We start from the raw sequence: 16274 nt of genomic DNA on the forward strand, positions 1-16274 counted from the left end.
GGGTGGGAGTGAATCGGCTGACACCTGCCAGCGCGGGGAACACGACAAAAGATGTGACATCCTTAAGACAAAACATGCCTCCAACATTTCACTATTTCTGGGGCCCTTCCTCCCCCGTATCTTTTATCGAACACCTTTACAGCATTGGCACAAAACAACGAAGGTGACACGTCACCTCCAGAGTGAACTTCCCGAATACAGAGCAGACCCTGTCGCGCTCAGATCTGCATCCCCCGTGCACCTTTGCTGAGCACAGGATGAAGTCCTAGCTCCTCGCAGGACATGCCAAGTCCTCCCCCGGGCTGCCGGCCACCTTCCCAGAATCCCGCACACAGCCCTCCTGCTACTTCTCACTACTGAGAGCTCCCCAAAGTGCCAGGCTGTTCCAGGCCTTGGGGATCCGAGTATGGCTTTTCTCCCTCCGTGAAATCCTTTACTTTTACCCCCAACACTTCTGCCACAGACCACACTTATTCATCCTTCCGGACATCGGCTTCCTGCCCCTCCATCTTCAAGACTTCTCTGATATCCCCAAGAAGACGTTTTCACTATTTCTTGGGCCCTCCCTCCCCCGTATCTTTTACAGAATACCATTACGGCATTTGCACAAAACAACAAAGGCCTATCTCTCCCAACCTGCATTCTCACTATACAAACATCTGCCATTTATATTTGCAAAAATATTTGCCCCCAAATCAGTATGTATCTAGAAGAACCACTGTAATGAATCTGCGTGTGTGTTCGTGGAAACATGGAAACTGCCCATAAATCTGGTAAGAAGGTACAGTGTGCAATGCATGTATAGCTCTGTTGTTCTTCTGAGCTGAATCTTGTATTACAAGACACAAGTGTCAAGTGCATCACAATCTTTCCTTTCCCTATCTTCCCTGAGGTTAGCTTTTTGCAGGACCTAAGACAGGAGTCTACCAACTCAGGTCATCTGATCTTATTTCATTAATTTTGAGACATACTACCCCCTACCCTGACACAGTTTAACTCTTCTAAATTTAGGTTGTACCTTGTAATCAACGCATCAATTACAATCTTACACCTTATGATCCAAGTGTAATTAGTAGCACTTTTTCTGTACTGTAAACTAATGCCTGACCACTGATGATCTCACAGATTCAATCGAACATGGTAGATAATCCTCTCACATATTATATCTTTGTTTTTTACATAAGAGCACATGCTCCTGCTTTTGTTTGGTGCGTGCAAAACACCCACTCCTGAATTCAGGAAATACACATAATTGAGTGATAGGTGTTTAAATGCTGTTCATTACACAGAAATGCACAGGTGGATTGCTACCTAGTGTTAGACAGTGATCTAGTGATATGTGGAGAAGTTGGTTGGCGTTTCTATATAAAATTATTGGTTTCTCCATTTAAATTGACTAAATTAATTAATATAGGCCCCAGTTTTCTGAAAACATGCTGAAAGACATTTACAGGAATAGATTTAGATGCAGAAAACTAGGAATGCTTATGTGTGCTTTACAAGTCTGATCCACAAAGTTCTCTGTGGACAGGGGCTCTGCTGTTTGTCTCTTCTCAGCGAAGCACTCAGTATAATAAGTGTTCCGATCAATATTTGCTGAATGATCAACGGCAAACTTGGAAATTGTACTTGGTTTTGAGAATATAACTCTCCCTTATATTTTTAATTATAGTTTTTATCTTCAGTATCTCAAAATTTTAGCATCTTAAATTCATATTTATACATAGTTTAATATATTAGGAAAAACACTGGGTCAATAAAATTTGTGGGCAATACCAGAAAGCTACAGCTACAGTACTTTCTTCTTGAAAAATAAAATTTCTGGGTTTGGTTTGTTGTGGATATGTCTATAAACTAGGTATTATTAGATCACCGTACCTTAAGCATTTGGTCTGAATTTCAGGTGTGCCATACATTGTTAAAACAAGAGACGTATAATTTTAGAGTATTCAATATGATGATGATCTTTTTTTTTTTGCTCTATAAACATCTCATATCGATTAATACAGTTTATGCATGGAAAACGCTCCTTCAAAAATAAAACACCCACTTTCCCAAATCTCTAACATATGTGTATATCGACGCACACAGTCTTCCAACAGAAGTCATATGACAGACTGCTGTTACTTTATCACTAAATTGGAGTGATCCTCAGAAATATTGCATGGAAACCAGTACACATAATGTGATTTCCACCACATTATTTGTACAGCTTTGTTACAAACAATGTGAAATCTTATTAAGAAAAGTATAACCTGATGATTAAAATAGAACACGATATGCACATATATATTCATAATGATCCTAGACTTGTGTGGGAAAAACACAAGCATAAGTCCTACAAGTGAACAAACACAGCACATATTTGCAAATTTTCTGGGTAAAGACACTAAAAAATTGAGTGAGAGGTAAATGTCATACTATTAGAAAATGAATTAAGGTAGAAAAAGTATGGAAATATTTTATGAAAAAATAAGCTTTTTGGAAGACAGGTGCTTAATAAAAGTTAAAAATATATATATAGTAGGGTTAGTGATGAGAGCATAGTAATTCAAAGTTGAGTAACATGAGGTCCTTTAAAACAATGATCATCTGGGAGTGCCTGGGTGGCTCAGTGTGTTAAAGCCTCTACCTTCGGCTCAGGTCACGATCCCGGGGTCCTGGGATCGAACCCCGCATCGGGCTCTCTGCTCAGCAAGGAGCCTGCTTCCTCCTCTCTCTGCCTGCCTCTCTGCCTACTTGTGATCTCTGTCTGTCAAATAAATAAATAAAATCTTAAAAAAAAATAATCATACAGCTCCTGCTGGGGCTGATACATTTTATTATGGAATAACTTAAATACCTACATTTTTCTCATGCAATGGTAAACCAAAACAAATTCATAGATACAAGATTGTGGAGTCAATAAAATTTAAATGAGCAATACAATGTACTGTAACAGATGATATCTTGCTAAAATTAAGCCTTTATGAAAAGTTTAAGATTTCTTTCCAGTTTTAGTATATAATCCAAATTTTAAATTGTATCTATTTAAGGTGTACAACTTGTTTGTTGACATATGTTTTCAACTCAATAGCAAAAAGAAACAACCTAACTTTAAAAGGACAATGGACCTGAATAGACATTTCTATAAGACATATGGATGGCTGACAGGTACATGAAACTGTGCTCGACTTCACTAACAATTAGAAAAATGAAAATCAAAACCACAATGAGATGCCACTTCACACATGTTAGGATTTATCAAAAAGACAAGAGATAAGTGTTGGGGATGATGTGGAGAAAAGGGAGGTTCTTAAAAAAAGGGGAGGTTCTTAAAAAAAAAATTAAGAACATATCTGTCTTATAATCCAGAAATCACACATCTAGGTACATATCTAAAGGAAAGTAAGTTAAGCTTTAAATACCAGAATGTAATCTCAAACCCAACATAAACTCTTTGGTCTGTGAATGTCATCACCTGCATATCTGCAGAAATGTATGTTACAAAAATAAGAATAAAGTCATGACTTTTTGCCGTGGGGACCTCAAGGGTGAGAACTCAGTGAGATGATAAATTTAAAGCTTGGTTCAGGATAATTAGACTTCCTATTTAACTATGTTTAACCCAAATCTCACATAGCATTTAAACACTGAACACCAGTTTTAATGAGATCTGAGGCTCTAATGATTACTTCCAGATAATGTTAGCAAGTCAGGATTACAAAATCTGTAGTATATTTGTGTTTAATCCAAGCATTCCTAAATGAAAAACAGACTGTATTTGATGTTCATTTTCAGTTTTCAACTCTTACAGACTGAAGATTAAAGCAATACTTTTAGTCTTAATCAACAGCTCATCATCCAAAAACTGACGGAAGTCAGAAAATACCGGGCATGACTCACTAAAAAGGTTTCGAAAACAGCCTGGTCATAAATCCAATATTTTCTTATCTAATGATTGCTCTGACTTTTAATATCTGAACCATTAAAACCTCTGCTCATTCGGTGCTCGGTTCACTCGGCACGGATATATTAAGTCTACCTATATTCTTCTTATCATTAGACTGTGACATCGCAATGTCTACTGTCACCTTCACGATGTGAAATCCAAGTCTTCATTTATTAAACAACTTCAGAAACAAAACTTTTATTTTAGGAAATGTCATGCTTCTGTTCCTTCAAGTTGGAATCTCAAAGAAGTCAACACATGGTGTTTTAATCCTAAAGAATGTTCAGAGATTGCATTGCCTGAATGACCAACATACATGAGCGCCAGGGTCATAAAAGGCCCTTTGGGGAATCACAGAATTCAAAACAGGGCTAAGCTGTACTGGGAGAGAAGTTGCAGTGGTATAAAGGATGCCTCTACCACCCTCACAAGACCACCTTTCCCAAAGTTGGCCTCCTGGTTTAGCAATCAGTTTTGGACACCTCCACATATCTAAACCTACCGCTCAGAATATCTGACCTTGTGACTCTGTGAAGGACCCAGGTGATCTTCAAATCACACTGAAATCCACTGGCTGAGGCATGGCAGGTACCCCCTGCTCCCATAAGCCAACAACTTTTCCTAAGGGGCTGGGGATCCCATATTACAGTCATATTATATAGACCCATGCTTATTGTACCCACAATGGGCTCTTGGTGATTCTCTCAGCTTACTGGTTTCGTAGTAAATGCATTAAGATTGCTGTGGCTTTGATGGTTCCTTTCAAGTTCAATTCCTACGTTGAACGGAATTTCTCTTTTGTATTTCTACGCCAGTTTTCTGTGAGTTGCCGCAAACTTCAGAAAGCTTTTTTCAAAGCTTCCTACAATATCTGATACTAGCAAGCTGCTGGCTAGTCCAGTGGCTAGCTGAACCTAATTCTGTAGGGAGTTCAACAGTGTGTCCCCCAAATCCATGCCCACTCAGAACCTCAGAATGTGACCTTATATGGAAATAATGTCCTTCAAAAATGTAATTAGTTAAGATGAGGTCACATTGAATTATGGTGAGCCCTAAATCCAATGACTGGTGTCCTTAAAAGAAGAGGAGAGGACACAGAGGCACGTGGAAGGAAGAAGTTCCCATGAAGACAGGAGCAAAGATTGGAGCAACACAGCCACGAGCTAAGGAATGTCAGAAACCACCCAGTGCCTCCCAGAGTGAGGAAGAGCAAGGAGGGGGCTTCCCCTAGAATCTTCAGAAAGATCGTCGCCCTGCTGACAGTCTGGTTTTGGACTTGTGGTCTCCAGAACAGTGAGACAACGAATTTCTGTTGTTTTAAGGTACCAAGTTCATTGTCGTTAGTTATGTAACCAGCAGGAAGCTAATACAAATTCCAAAATACTTGTGAGCTCTTTTGAGTTTATGTGGTAAAGGCCCCTACGACAAGGAAATCAGAAGAGAGAACTCAGGCAATAACAAACCCTCTGAGAGCCGTGCTTGGGGAACTGATAAAGTATATCTGTAGACAAGCTTCCAGCCTCAGTCCTGTCCTTTATCTCTTCACTATCAGGCCCATCAAACTGCACCTCCCCACCTCCCAGGACTTCTCCTTCAGATCCTAATGTAACCTGGTCAATAAGACATTCACTTTCAGAACTGCCAACGCTGACTTCTGAGGACAAAGCGAGAACCTGGGCAACGTTCACAGTGTCAGAGGCAGTGGTGTGTGGACCAGACTGTTCCCAGGCGGGACCTGAGCTGAGGTCACTGCTGCCCCAGGTGCAGAGCTCCCTGGAGTGTACTTTCTAAGCTTGATCTTCCAAGGCCTCAATCACTCAATATGCCCAGGAGACCTCCCACCACTTCCTTTGGAAAAAAACAAAAACAGCTAGAATTTGTTTCTTTTGCCAGACACAAAGTATATGCTAAATAAACTATGTAGAGGTTGAGCGATTAACTTCAATCTGGGTAAGATCATGATGGCAGTTTTTTTGAATCTCCCAAATTTCCTAAAAAAACAAAACAGTGAGATAGCACAGAAAAACATATCCATGGACATAGTCTCAAATAAAACTGACAATGTATTCCAAAATAAAGACCAAACTATTGAAAATATCAACACCTACTCAAGACCCCAGTTTGGGGAGGTTGTAGAGGAAAGTCATGCAGGGAAGTTCTGGCTGATCTGAGAATTTCACAGCACCAAAAACTAGCAACAAATACTAGCGAAACACTTAGTGGAAGCCTCAGACAGTGACCCTGAAAATAAAGGGCAAAATTCTTCAAAAGGTAACAAAACAGTCTAGCAATGGCAGGTGAATGTGAAACAAAAGAACTAAACAGTAACAAAGGCAAAATGCCCTCCAAGGGGCTGGGCAAAGATCAGAGGTGAGAGAACATTCTAACCTCTCAAGTGTATCCCATAAAAACCCCTTTCCCGGGGAACAGAGACCCAAGCTAGAGAAAAACTCCTGGAGTAGAATCCGAATAGGCTAGGGCAGGGACAGGAGGGACAAAGGATAACACGGATTAGATAAAAGGACCAGCAGTTCAGAGGAGGCAGAGCTCAGACCTGGGATGCGTGCTGCACAGAGAAGCTATATATTTTATACTTTATGGTAAAACAGGGGAAGGAACCCTCAAACTGATAATATATGGAAGCTACTCTACCCATTAAGCAGGAGAAACTCAGATTTCAAATGAGCAATGGCAAGAAAGGTAACAGAACAAAAGGATTATGATCAAGTCCTTATGAATATATTATAATTGATTTATAAATATATATATTGTAATATCAAGTCCATATACATATATAAATGAACCAAATAATGTACACAACACACAAATAATGTATAAGATATGCAAAAATAAGCATACAAAGCAGATAAAGACTGTAGTAGACTATAACAAAGTGATCAAAAGAAATTAAGAAAAATAGATGCTACAAAAGTACAACAAAATTGGAAAAAACGAACAACGGAAATGATGTCGAAACAATAGGAGACTGTGAAAAAAGACAGAAAAGCATTCAAGAAATAATCAGAATTAGAAAGAAAAGAAAAGAAAATCCTTTCAGAAAGAGAAGTAAACTTAAAGGAACACAAGATTGAATAGACAGCATAGGGAGTACAATAAGGGAACAGAATATAGGAAAGATAAAAATAGGGGGAAAAAAGAAAAAATACACATAAAGAAAATGATGGAAATAAATGACCAAAACATGATCTGGTGTAACTGGGATATGAAAAGAAACCCTGAAGACAGAATGGAATAAAACAAATATCGTATGACATGCCTATGTCCTTAATGCTCAACAAAAGACACATTCTCATAGATCTACTGAGTTCAATAATAAAGGGAAAGGCTTTCAGTATTTAAGAGAAAGATCCAATCACAAAGAAGGAAAAAACATTCTCACAGCCACATTTACACTAGAAGCAATGAAGTAACATTAAATCTCAAGATTTAAGAATCTTGAGAAATGAAAATGTGAAACACTGTCAAAAATCTGGAAATAGACCAAAAAAGTAAACCAAATAAAGCAAAAAAAGAAAGAAAAAAAGAAAAGTAAAAGCAAAAATTAATGAGTTCAAATGAATTCATAAGCTAGTTCTTTTTAAAAATCAACAAGATAAGTAAACAAATTGGCTAATCTAAAACAAAATGAGGGGAGCCTGGGTGGCTTGGTCAGTTAAGTGTCTGCCTTTGGCTCAGATCATGATCTTAGGGTCCTGGGATTGAGCTTGTCCCTCTCACTCTGCCCCATCACCCCTTCTCCCCATCATGCTCTCTCTCTTTCAAATAAATGAATATAATCTTTTAAAAAAATGCAACAGAACAAAACAAACAAATAATACTAGCCAACCCAAGCGAAATAAATTCTAATCTAAAAAAAAAAAAAATTCAAAATTTGGAAGAAGTATAAATCAAACAGAGAAAATTAAAATTATTGAATGCAATCTTCTGTTAATAAATTCAACAAATTAAACAGTCAATAGTTTCCTAAAAAAGTATATATCACCAAACAGAACCCATAGGCCAAGCAGGTCTGAACAGAACAATTTCCATAGAAGAAACAGAAAGGAATCCCACTAAAAAAAAGCACTAGAACTAGATGGTTTCCTAGGAGATCTGTACCCAAATTTTTAAAGATTATTCAGACTATTTTAGAGCATAGCAGTGTACACACATAGATGGAAATCTAATATCAAAACCTACAAAGATTAGACAAAATTAAAACAACAAAAATATAACAAATATCATCAAATAGCACATTAAACCAGAAAAAACTGTGTCATGACCCCACTCAGGTTTTTCCAGGAATGTAAGGATGGTTCAGTATTAGGAAATCTACTCTATTCCAAGAGCTAAAAAGAAAAATAACCATTCAACAAAATTTAAAAGCTATTCATGATACAACAGTCAAAAATTGGAATTAATGTTTGTTCTCTTAGCCTGATAAAATGTACCTACTTTAAACCCTAATCCTTCAGATTATTTAATGAGGAATCATGAGAGATGGTCTAAATAAGCCTGGGGTTAAACAAAGATGTTCACTGCCTCTCATACTATTTAAAACTGAGCTGACCCAATGAATAAGTGAGAAAGAGAGAGACATATGAAATGGAAATAAAAAGACAAAAGAATTAATGGAAAAAGTACTATAAACAGTACAAGAATTTAGTAAATTTAGTAAAGTAGCAAGAAATAATATTAGCACATAAAAATCAACAGCCTTCGTTTAAAAAAATAACAGCAAGTTAGAACACTTTATAGAAGACCCCATAGTGACAGCAAAAAGATGAAATAACATAACAAAGCACGAAAGTAACCCAAAAAATGTGCAAAATGTATGTAAGGAGAAGTGTAAAACATTCCTGTGAGACACAAGAGTGGACTTAATAGGATGGAAAGAGCTTCTGATCCGGAACAGGAAGTGTGTGTGGCCTGAATAGTCATGAGCAAAGATAATCATGAAAGAGGAAAAGTAAATGTAATTTACATCATCTAGAGCTAATACTCCCAACACAAAGAGTACCCAAACCTTGAATGAAAAATAATAACAACTTGAAAATGGCCTTTGTATACAGTTGCGCTCAAATCAACCTCCCTTTATAAAGGGAAATTCAAACCAAAACTACGCTGAGTTACCATTTTTCACCCATCAGATTGGCAAAGGTCCAGAAGTTCTGTGGCCTCTGCTTGGGGAAAGAGGCACATCGCTGGTCAAAGTCAAAGTCAAAATGGTTCAGGGAATATGGAGTATATAGAAACTAAAAATGGAATCATCAGGAATCAATTAGTCTTTTTTTTTTTTTTTTTTTTTTTTGCTTTGTTTCTTTTTTTTTTTTTTCCCAATTTATTTATTTTCAGAAAAACAGTATTCATTATTTTTTCACCACACCCAGTGCTCCATGCAAGCTGTGCCCTCTATAATACCCACCACCTGGGAATCAATTAGTCTTATCTAGAATGTAGAATGTTCTACAAGACTCATTTTCCCAATGGATCGATGACAAGAAATTCTTTTTCTTTTCTTTTTTCTTTTTTTTCTTTTTGCAGGATATGTGGGGTTGAGAATTAAGGGGCATAAAGAGACTTAAATGAGATTTTAAAATATAACAGATATATTTCTCAAAGCTTGTTTGGCCTGATTCAAAGAAGCTAACTTATTATAATAGGAAATGTTTGAGACAATTGGGAAAATACATCTATGACTAGGGTACTGGCATACATTAAGAGATTGTTGTTTATTTTGCTAGACACAATAACGGCATGATGGTTATGTTAAAAAGAAAGTGTCTCAGTCAGTAATGCATGAGCCGTTACTTCTGAAATGACCTGGTTTCTGAGACTTGCCAAATATTGATAACTGTTGATACTGAGTTATAGGGATTCATGACAACTATAATCTCTACTTTTGAGTAAACTTAAAATTTCCCATAATAAAAAGGTTTTCAAAAGGTTAAAAATGAAAAAAAAAAAGTAATGTGCTGACTGTGACCCTTCTGTTTTAAGGATGATACACACTGAATTATGCATAGAGAGATGTACTGACCCTAAGTAATTTCATGTTATGCATCATCTCATTAGAATCTTGAAGTCCTAGTACAAAATAAGGTCCTTTTCCACCAAAATTATGTAACTGGAGATGCTGAAATAGCCAATAAAGGAAGAGGTAGGATTTGAGTCAAATCTGTCATTTGCAGACTTTTACTGTCCCTTCTGCTATTTCCTTATACCACTGGCTACCTAAATAGTATAATTTCAAATACTCCACAGAGAAAGTGTCGTCTACCTATTTTTATCCTCTGCGTGCAGGTTAGGAATACACAGAAGATATCCTTTGACAAAACTTTTCTTCCTTTGCTTTTTCCTTCTTTTCCTTTTTCTTTCATTTATTTCTTGTCTCCCAATGGTTCCACTGACATGCCATGCCTTCCTTTTCCTATACTCCTGCTTTCTACCTCATGCCCTTTCTTTTCACTCCTTTGTACATTCAGGACAGTTCAGGTTAATGACATCCTGAGTGTCGTCACACTGTAACTTTATCATGTAACATTTATTCCACATCCTGTAAAGCCGCAGGTGCCACGCTTGGACTCGTCCCTGTGCCAAGCCACGGGTTTCCCCTGGAGGTGGCATAATGGACCCTATTCTGGCCATGGAGCCTACAGGCTGACTCTCTCTCTCCTTCCTGGATATCCCAAGGCTTTATGTCTTACACAATTTATTTCACTTTTTAAATATTCGTATGCATCATATTTTCACCGGTCTCTGGAGTTATGCCGTATTTTTAAAAAAAAAAAAAAAACTACAGGATGGATAAAGAGACATTTTATGTGATGGAAATTAATCTGAAAATACTATTAAACTAACTTAGATTTTCAAAGCATTTTGGTTCTAGAACACTCACCTTGACAATACCCCGGATGTGCATTTTTGCTATCATCTCTGCCGTGTAGAGAAACATCAGCAGAGTATCCAGAGTGAAAGTCACATACTGCAGAGGAGGGTAGTGCTCGAACGTCATGGGCGTGTTCATACAGACGGAAATGACACTGATGATGGCGCAGATGCGCAGCAAAGAGTGAACCCACTGCAAAAGAGTTCAGAGTTCTCATCTGACACCATAAAATGAGGCCTTAAACTTGCATTATAAACCACACTATTTGGAAAATACAATCTCGAGATTAAAATATTTCACTGGCATGGAGAAGAGAGAGTAGGAAACTCATGTCTGTTAAGTGCATACAATTGTGCTAAATATTTTCCCATATTTTACATCATTTAATTCTGAAAGCAGCCTAATTTCCACATGCACACATGAAGGCAGAAAGGTTAAGAGACTTTTCCAGGCTCCCGCAGTTAATGAGAGCCAAGGGCTTGTTGTGAACCTGAGCAGGTTACTTCAGTGCCTCTGACCTTCCCAAGGCATTGGGCCACAACATAAGGAGTTTCTGATCCCGTTAAAACATGGGTCAGTAACTTACTCATGCAGAAATGTCATGTGCCATTATTTTTATACTTTTTATATATTATGAGCACCTAGAATTATATTTTACTTACCGTAACTTCCCCGGTCATTAGCAGAGTGGTCTATCCTCCTGGATTGCCAACATTTTAAAAAATGACTTGACACATAACATTTCCCATGTGTCCAGTTTTCTTTCCATTTATATCTTGTATCTTGTATTTATATTCTTGTATAAAAAATATATTTCGAAATCTGACCTCATCCTACATTTTCAATATAGACTTACTATTTTAGAGAATGTTTTGTACAATTTTAGCCCTGGGAGCTTTCCCGAAATTCTGAAAAATAAGTTTCTGTGCAATTCTAGGAATGCACATGCTGTTCAAAGATTTTCCTCAACTTCAACATAAAAAGTAGAAATAATAGATAAACATGTATATGCACATACACACATCTGTGTGCATATACATGTGTATATGTGTAAGAAATAAGATCACTCACATACAATATTTTATTATAAAAATGAACACCTAGACTTATAATATTAATTATAATATTATATAATATAATATTAATTATAATAATTATAATATTCCTTGCATCTGCATGCTACCCCACACACTTAATCTTACTAGTTAATTAATTAGAACACAATACTTAGACATAATGGAAATATGTTATTTATTGATGCTGCTGGATATATCTGCAGTCATGTTAATCTTTTAATATTAGACTCCCCTCACCCCCAAAAAGATGTCGTGGTTTCATGGTGGATGTCTTCTCGGCTGTGCAAACTAGTAAGGACCCATGATGAAAAATTGAAAAGACTGTCAGAATTCTGAGGAGACTCACACTCGTAGGCTGGTGAGTGGGTTATAATATTAATCTGACAGTTATAATATTTGCATGAAGACATAATGCCATTTATTCTATATCATGGAAGTCACCGATGACTCAATTCTTTTTAAGGGTTGATGTACTTCTCATGCAATTTGGAAGCCCTTCAATAAATATCAGTGTGCGAATTTAGCCCTATCTGGATCTCCAACACAAAGGATCTAATTACACAAAAGAGCTTCAAAAGATGGGTTCTTCCACAATGAATCTATTTTGAATTTAAAGAAAGTATCCTAATTAAGCACTAATCATTTTAGTTAGTGCTTCCAAGGCTAAATCTATAATGCTACCTTCCTCAGAGCTTCTCAGAAAGGCTTATAGGTGGCGGACACTAAGAAAAAATTTAGTGAATGCTTTATTCTCCATCCTATTCAATTCTCTAGCCATGAATGGCAGATCTCCTATGCGTAAGAAATTCTGTGGGGCTCTGGGCCACAAAAATGTTAAACACGTTTCTGACTCATCACTACTTAGCAGTCTGGTAGGCATAACATACACCTACTTACATGCAATATATGTTTTTAGTTACATACAATGGTAAGATAGGATAAGCGGAAAGAGAAGAGGTTCATTCTGTGTGTGGTGGAGACGGTCAAATGAGGAAGCCTTCAGACGCCCGCAGGGGTGGGCTGACATCCGAGCCAGGCCTTCCTGGGTCAGGAGGACTTGACTCATCACAGGCTGGGGAAGGCCTCCGGGCAGGAAAACAGTGTGAACTGGCTGGACCTCTCAGAAGAACAGGGAGACCCTGGTGAGGCTCCAGGGGCCAGTGTGTGCAGATCCAGGAAAGAACCGTTGCCGGCAGTGAGAGCCAGAATAGAAAAAACCCTCCCTGCACAGCTAACCCATGTTAATGAGCAACGTAGGCAAGAGAGATGTTGCAATGACTACAAAGCAGAAAGGCAATGTGAGCAGAAGGGGAAAGGCAGGAAGAAATCTGAACCTGCTGGACACATGGTCAGGAGGGCAGATGGGCTGGAGAAGCCTGGAGAGGGCAGGGAGCCTGGGCAGAGGACTTGTATCCCGGTCAAGGGAAAGACAATCAGTGCGTGGGGAACAGCTCATTCCCATACTTCGGCCTCTGCTGGGAGTCCGGTCCTGAAGAGGAGCCTGCTCTCTGTGGTTGGGCTGAGCTTGCAAGACCCGTGACCATGCCCTTCCTCCTCCTGGCTGCCACACTATCTACCCCAGTGACACTGTTCTAGATGTCCCCCCACGTTCTCCTCGGCTTCATTAGGCAGAAGGTGACGCAATTCTCCAGAGACACTACCCACTATCTCATTAACCTTCCCTTTGAGTCAAGCAACCCTTGCCACTCTGAAGGCGACCTTTAATTCCAAACATCTGATGATCCCTTCCTGTGTTCATGAGTGCTGAGAACTCTAAGTCATGGAAGTATGATAGAAGAGATGACTCATGTGGGACTCAAGCTTTGGCTCGGACTGAGAAGGAGCAGTATCAGTGTATGGCATGACTCTGGGGACCACGTGCACGGAGGGGGAAAGGGGGGAGCAGACCACCTCGCAGACCTGCCTGTGTGCATGACCCCCCGCGGCACCTTTTTATTTCATCTGAATGATTCTCCACTTCCAGACTTCGAGACTCATCCATATTCTACTGCACCTCAAACAGTCATTTCAAAGCCAAAGGTACGTGATTTTTGAATTATATGAATCCAATTTCCTTTATATCAGCACGCGCTTCTCCGTTCTTCAAAAAAGGAACTTACTGGCTTGTTAATCCAGAGTATGTCAGCGTTGTCTGACAAAGATTCATCGGGACCAAAGTCCGTCACCGGCTGGGCCTCCACCCGGGAGCTCTGCTTCCGTTTGAGCATGCTGAAGTTAGCTTGGGGGAGCCAGGACAAGACTGCAGTCTGGAAGCAGAGAGACAGTTCCGTTAGTCACCGAAACCATCTCCACGCCGACCGCCTCAAAAACGGAGCCCCCTGTGTATGCAAATGCATTCGTTAATTAGACACGCGTTCTACTGTATGGTGGAGTATATGCAATATGGGCAAAAAGAAATTTTAAAAGGTTAAGATAAAGATATCAATCCAAGCTTGTTTTTTTTTTTTTTTTTTCCTCAACCCAATAGATCACCCTGTGCATTTCATGAACAGGTTGCATCACTTTGTGCATTTCATGAACAGGTTGCCGGCCCGTTCGGACGGCGCTAGTCTAGATGAGCTGGGGTAGAATTGCCTTCTCAGATACACATATTAGCAGGAGGGTTTTTGAGGCTGGGAGCTGTCTCCACTTAGAGTCGGTCTGTGCCAGAGCACAGGTGACCAGTCCAGATGAAATACTCAGATCCTCCCCAGGATTTTCCCTGGACTTAATTTAACACGACATCTACAAACATCGACTTCCAATGATAGTTTCAAAGTTCCCAATTTCGTCCCTGACATAGAGGATGGGGGACAGGGAAAATGGGGCAGAACCTCCTCTAAATGACTTTTTTTTTTCTTTTGCAGATGCTGGTACTGCATCAGCTCTTCCAGGCACCTTGAAGTAAATACAAATCCTACCGGAGGGAGACCAGATGCCCGCTTGCCAGATACATACATTTCCCCAATTCTGAGTCATCCACATCTTGCTGTAAGTGTCACTTCTGTCTAGTCACTGCTACTACCTCCCACAGTCCAGCGGCCATGTAAGGAGGGCCCAGGTATGCCGGGCCCTTAGGGCACAAATGCCAAACAAGTGAAATACAACAGAGGAGACACAAAGGGCAATGGTAGGCATTGCCTGGCTACCCTGAGTCCATAGACTTATCTGATCTGGACTGAACCTCTAAGGAAAGGAGCAAAGCCAGGGGTTTTTCGGGATATGTACTATGCTTTGGACACTTAGCAATGATATTTTACTTAACCTTTACAACAGACAACAGAAAGGAAGACATCTCGATGGCAGGAGAAATTCCAGCCTCGGGCAGTTAATGACTTGAGGGCGGCTACCTTCGCAAACTTGAAAGGCAGAAGCTTCTCCGTGTGCCCACAGAGACTAAGCATGTGTGATGGACCAGACTGGGGCTGAGGACCGATCAGAGCCATGTAAGGCCCCTGAAGGAAGAGGAAAGGTCAGGGCGGCACACGGCCGAGGAAATGCTGGGTCAGGGAAACAGTGGTTTGACCACCAGGCAGCAGCCACTGGCTGTCCTTCTGGCCGCTCCCTGGGGCTGGACTTGGGACTCTAACCGAAGGCCAGTGAGGACCCCTCGATTCTCACGGGAGCACGAGAAGAATTTGCAGGATCTGTAAATACACGCAGCTGCAGTTTTCATGGGGAAAGAGAACTGACCACCGCAGCTTTGGACACATCAGCCTTGACTCTGATTCTCTATGTCTGAGTGCCTCCTCCTATGTCCAGGCTCTCCTGGAGGCACCCAAGTAGGTGTGTCTGCCCAGCCCACCTATTCCAGAAAACATGGAGCTAATTGGCTTTAAGATGTGCTGGTATTTCCAGGCTATCTTGCCCCGAATATTGGATTTGAATATGGGTTTTGCAGTAGGCTGCACTAATTAATTTTATTTTACATAATTGGAGTTAGGGACTCTTGACATCGATATGTAAATATATGCAGAATATTCAAATTAGGCTTGTTCTCTGATTTACTATGGAAGAAAACATCTGGTGGCCTCAATTTGGGATGCTTCTTGAATGACAGTTTCCTGTGCACCTGAAAACGGGATACAGAATCTTTTAGAAATCCTTCAAGATTACACAACAAAAAAGGAAATAAAGTGTGGTTGTACAAAGTTGTTCGAAGATAATGCAAGAAATTTTATAGACCTAGCCACCAACCATAATACCTTTTACACCGAGCCAGTGGAGACTCGTGAATGACCATTTATTGATCTTATGATCTGGCCATAAGTTACGGTCTGGAAAATTTTTTCTTGTATGAATACGATATCTTCATATATGAATACCATGCAGCTTTATTATAAATAGAAGCAGAGCCGATTTTTTATTATGTTTTTGT

The 16274-nt window shown here is 39.5% G+C and overlaps 1 protein-coding gene across 3 annotated transcripts in view; it reads right to left on the bottom strand.

Annotated features, from left to right (window-relative positions):
• The window catches only part of NALCN (sodium leak channel, non-selective), a 316125-nt gene that overhangs the window by 286280 nt on the left and 13571 nt on the right, over positions 1-16274 (bottom strand). For all 3 annotated transcript variants that reach the window (XM_044250049.1, XM_044250048.1, XM_044250050.1), the window contains exons 2-3: positions 14017-14163; positions 10830-11012 (exon numbers count right to left, since the gene is read on the bottom strand). In XM_044250049.1, the coding sequence (XP_044105984.1) occupies positions 10830-11012; positions 14017-14124 (291 nt within the window). In that variant the 5' untranslated portion in view covers positions 14125-14163. The remainder of the gene's footprint in view (positions 1-10829; positions 11013-14016; positions 14164-16274) is intronic.

The sequence above is a fragment of the Neovison vison genome, chromosome 5 (genome assembly GCF_020171115.1).
Source record: "Neovison vison isolate M4711 chromosome 5, ASM_NN_V1, whole genome shotgun sequence".
Lineage (NCBI taxonomy): Eukaryota > Metazoa > Chordata > Mammalia > Carnivora > Mustelidae > Neogale > Neogale vison.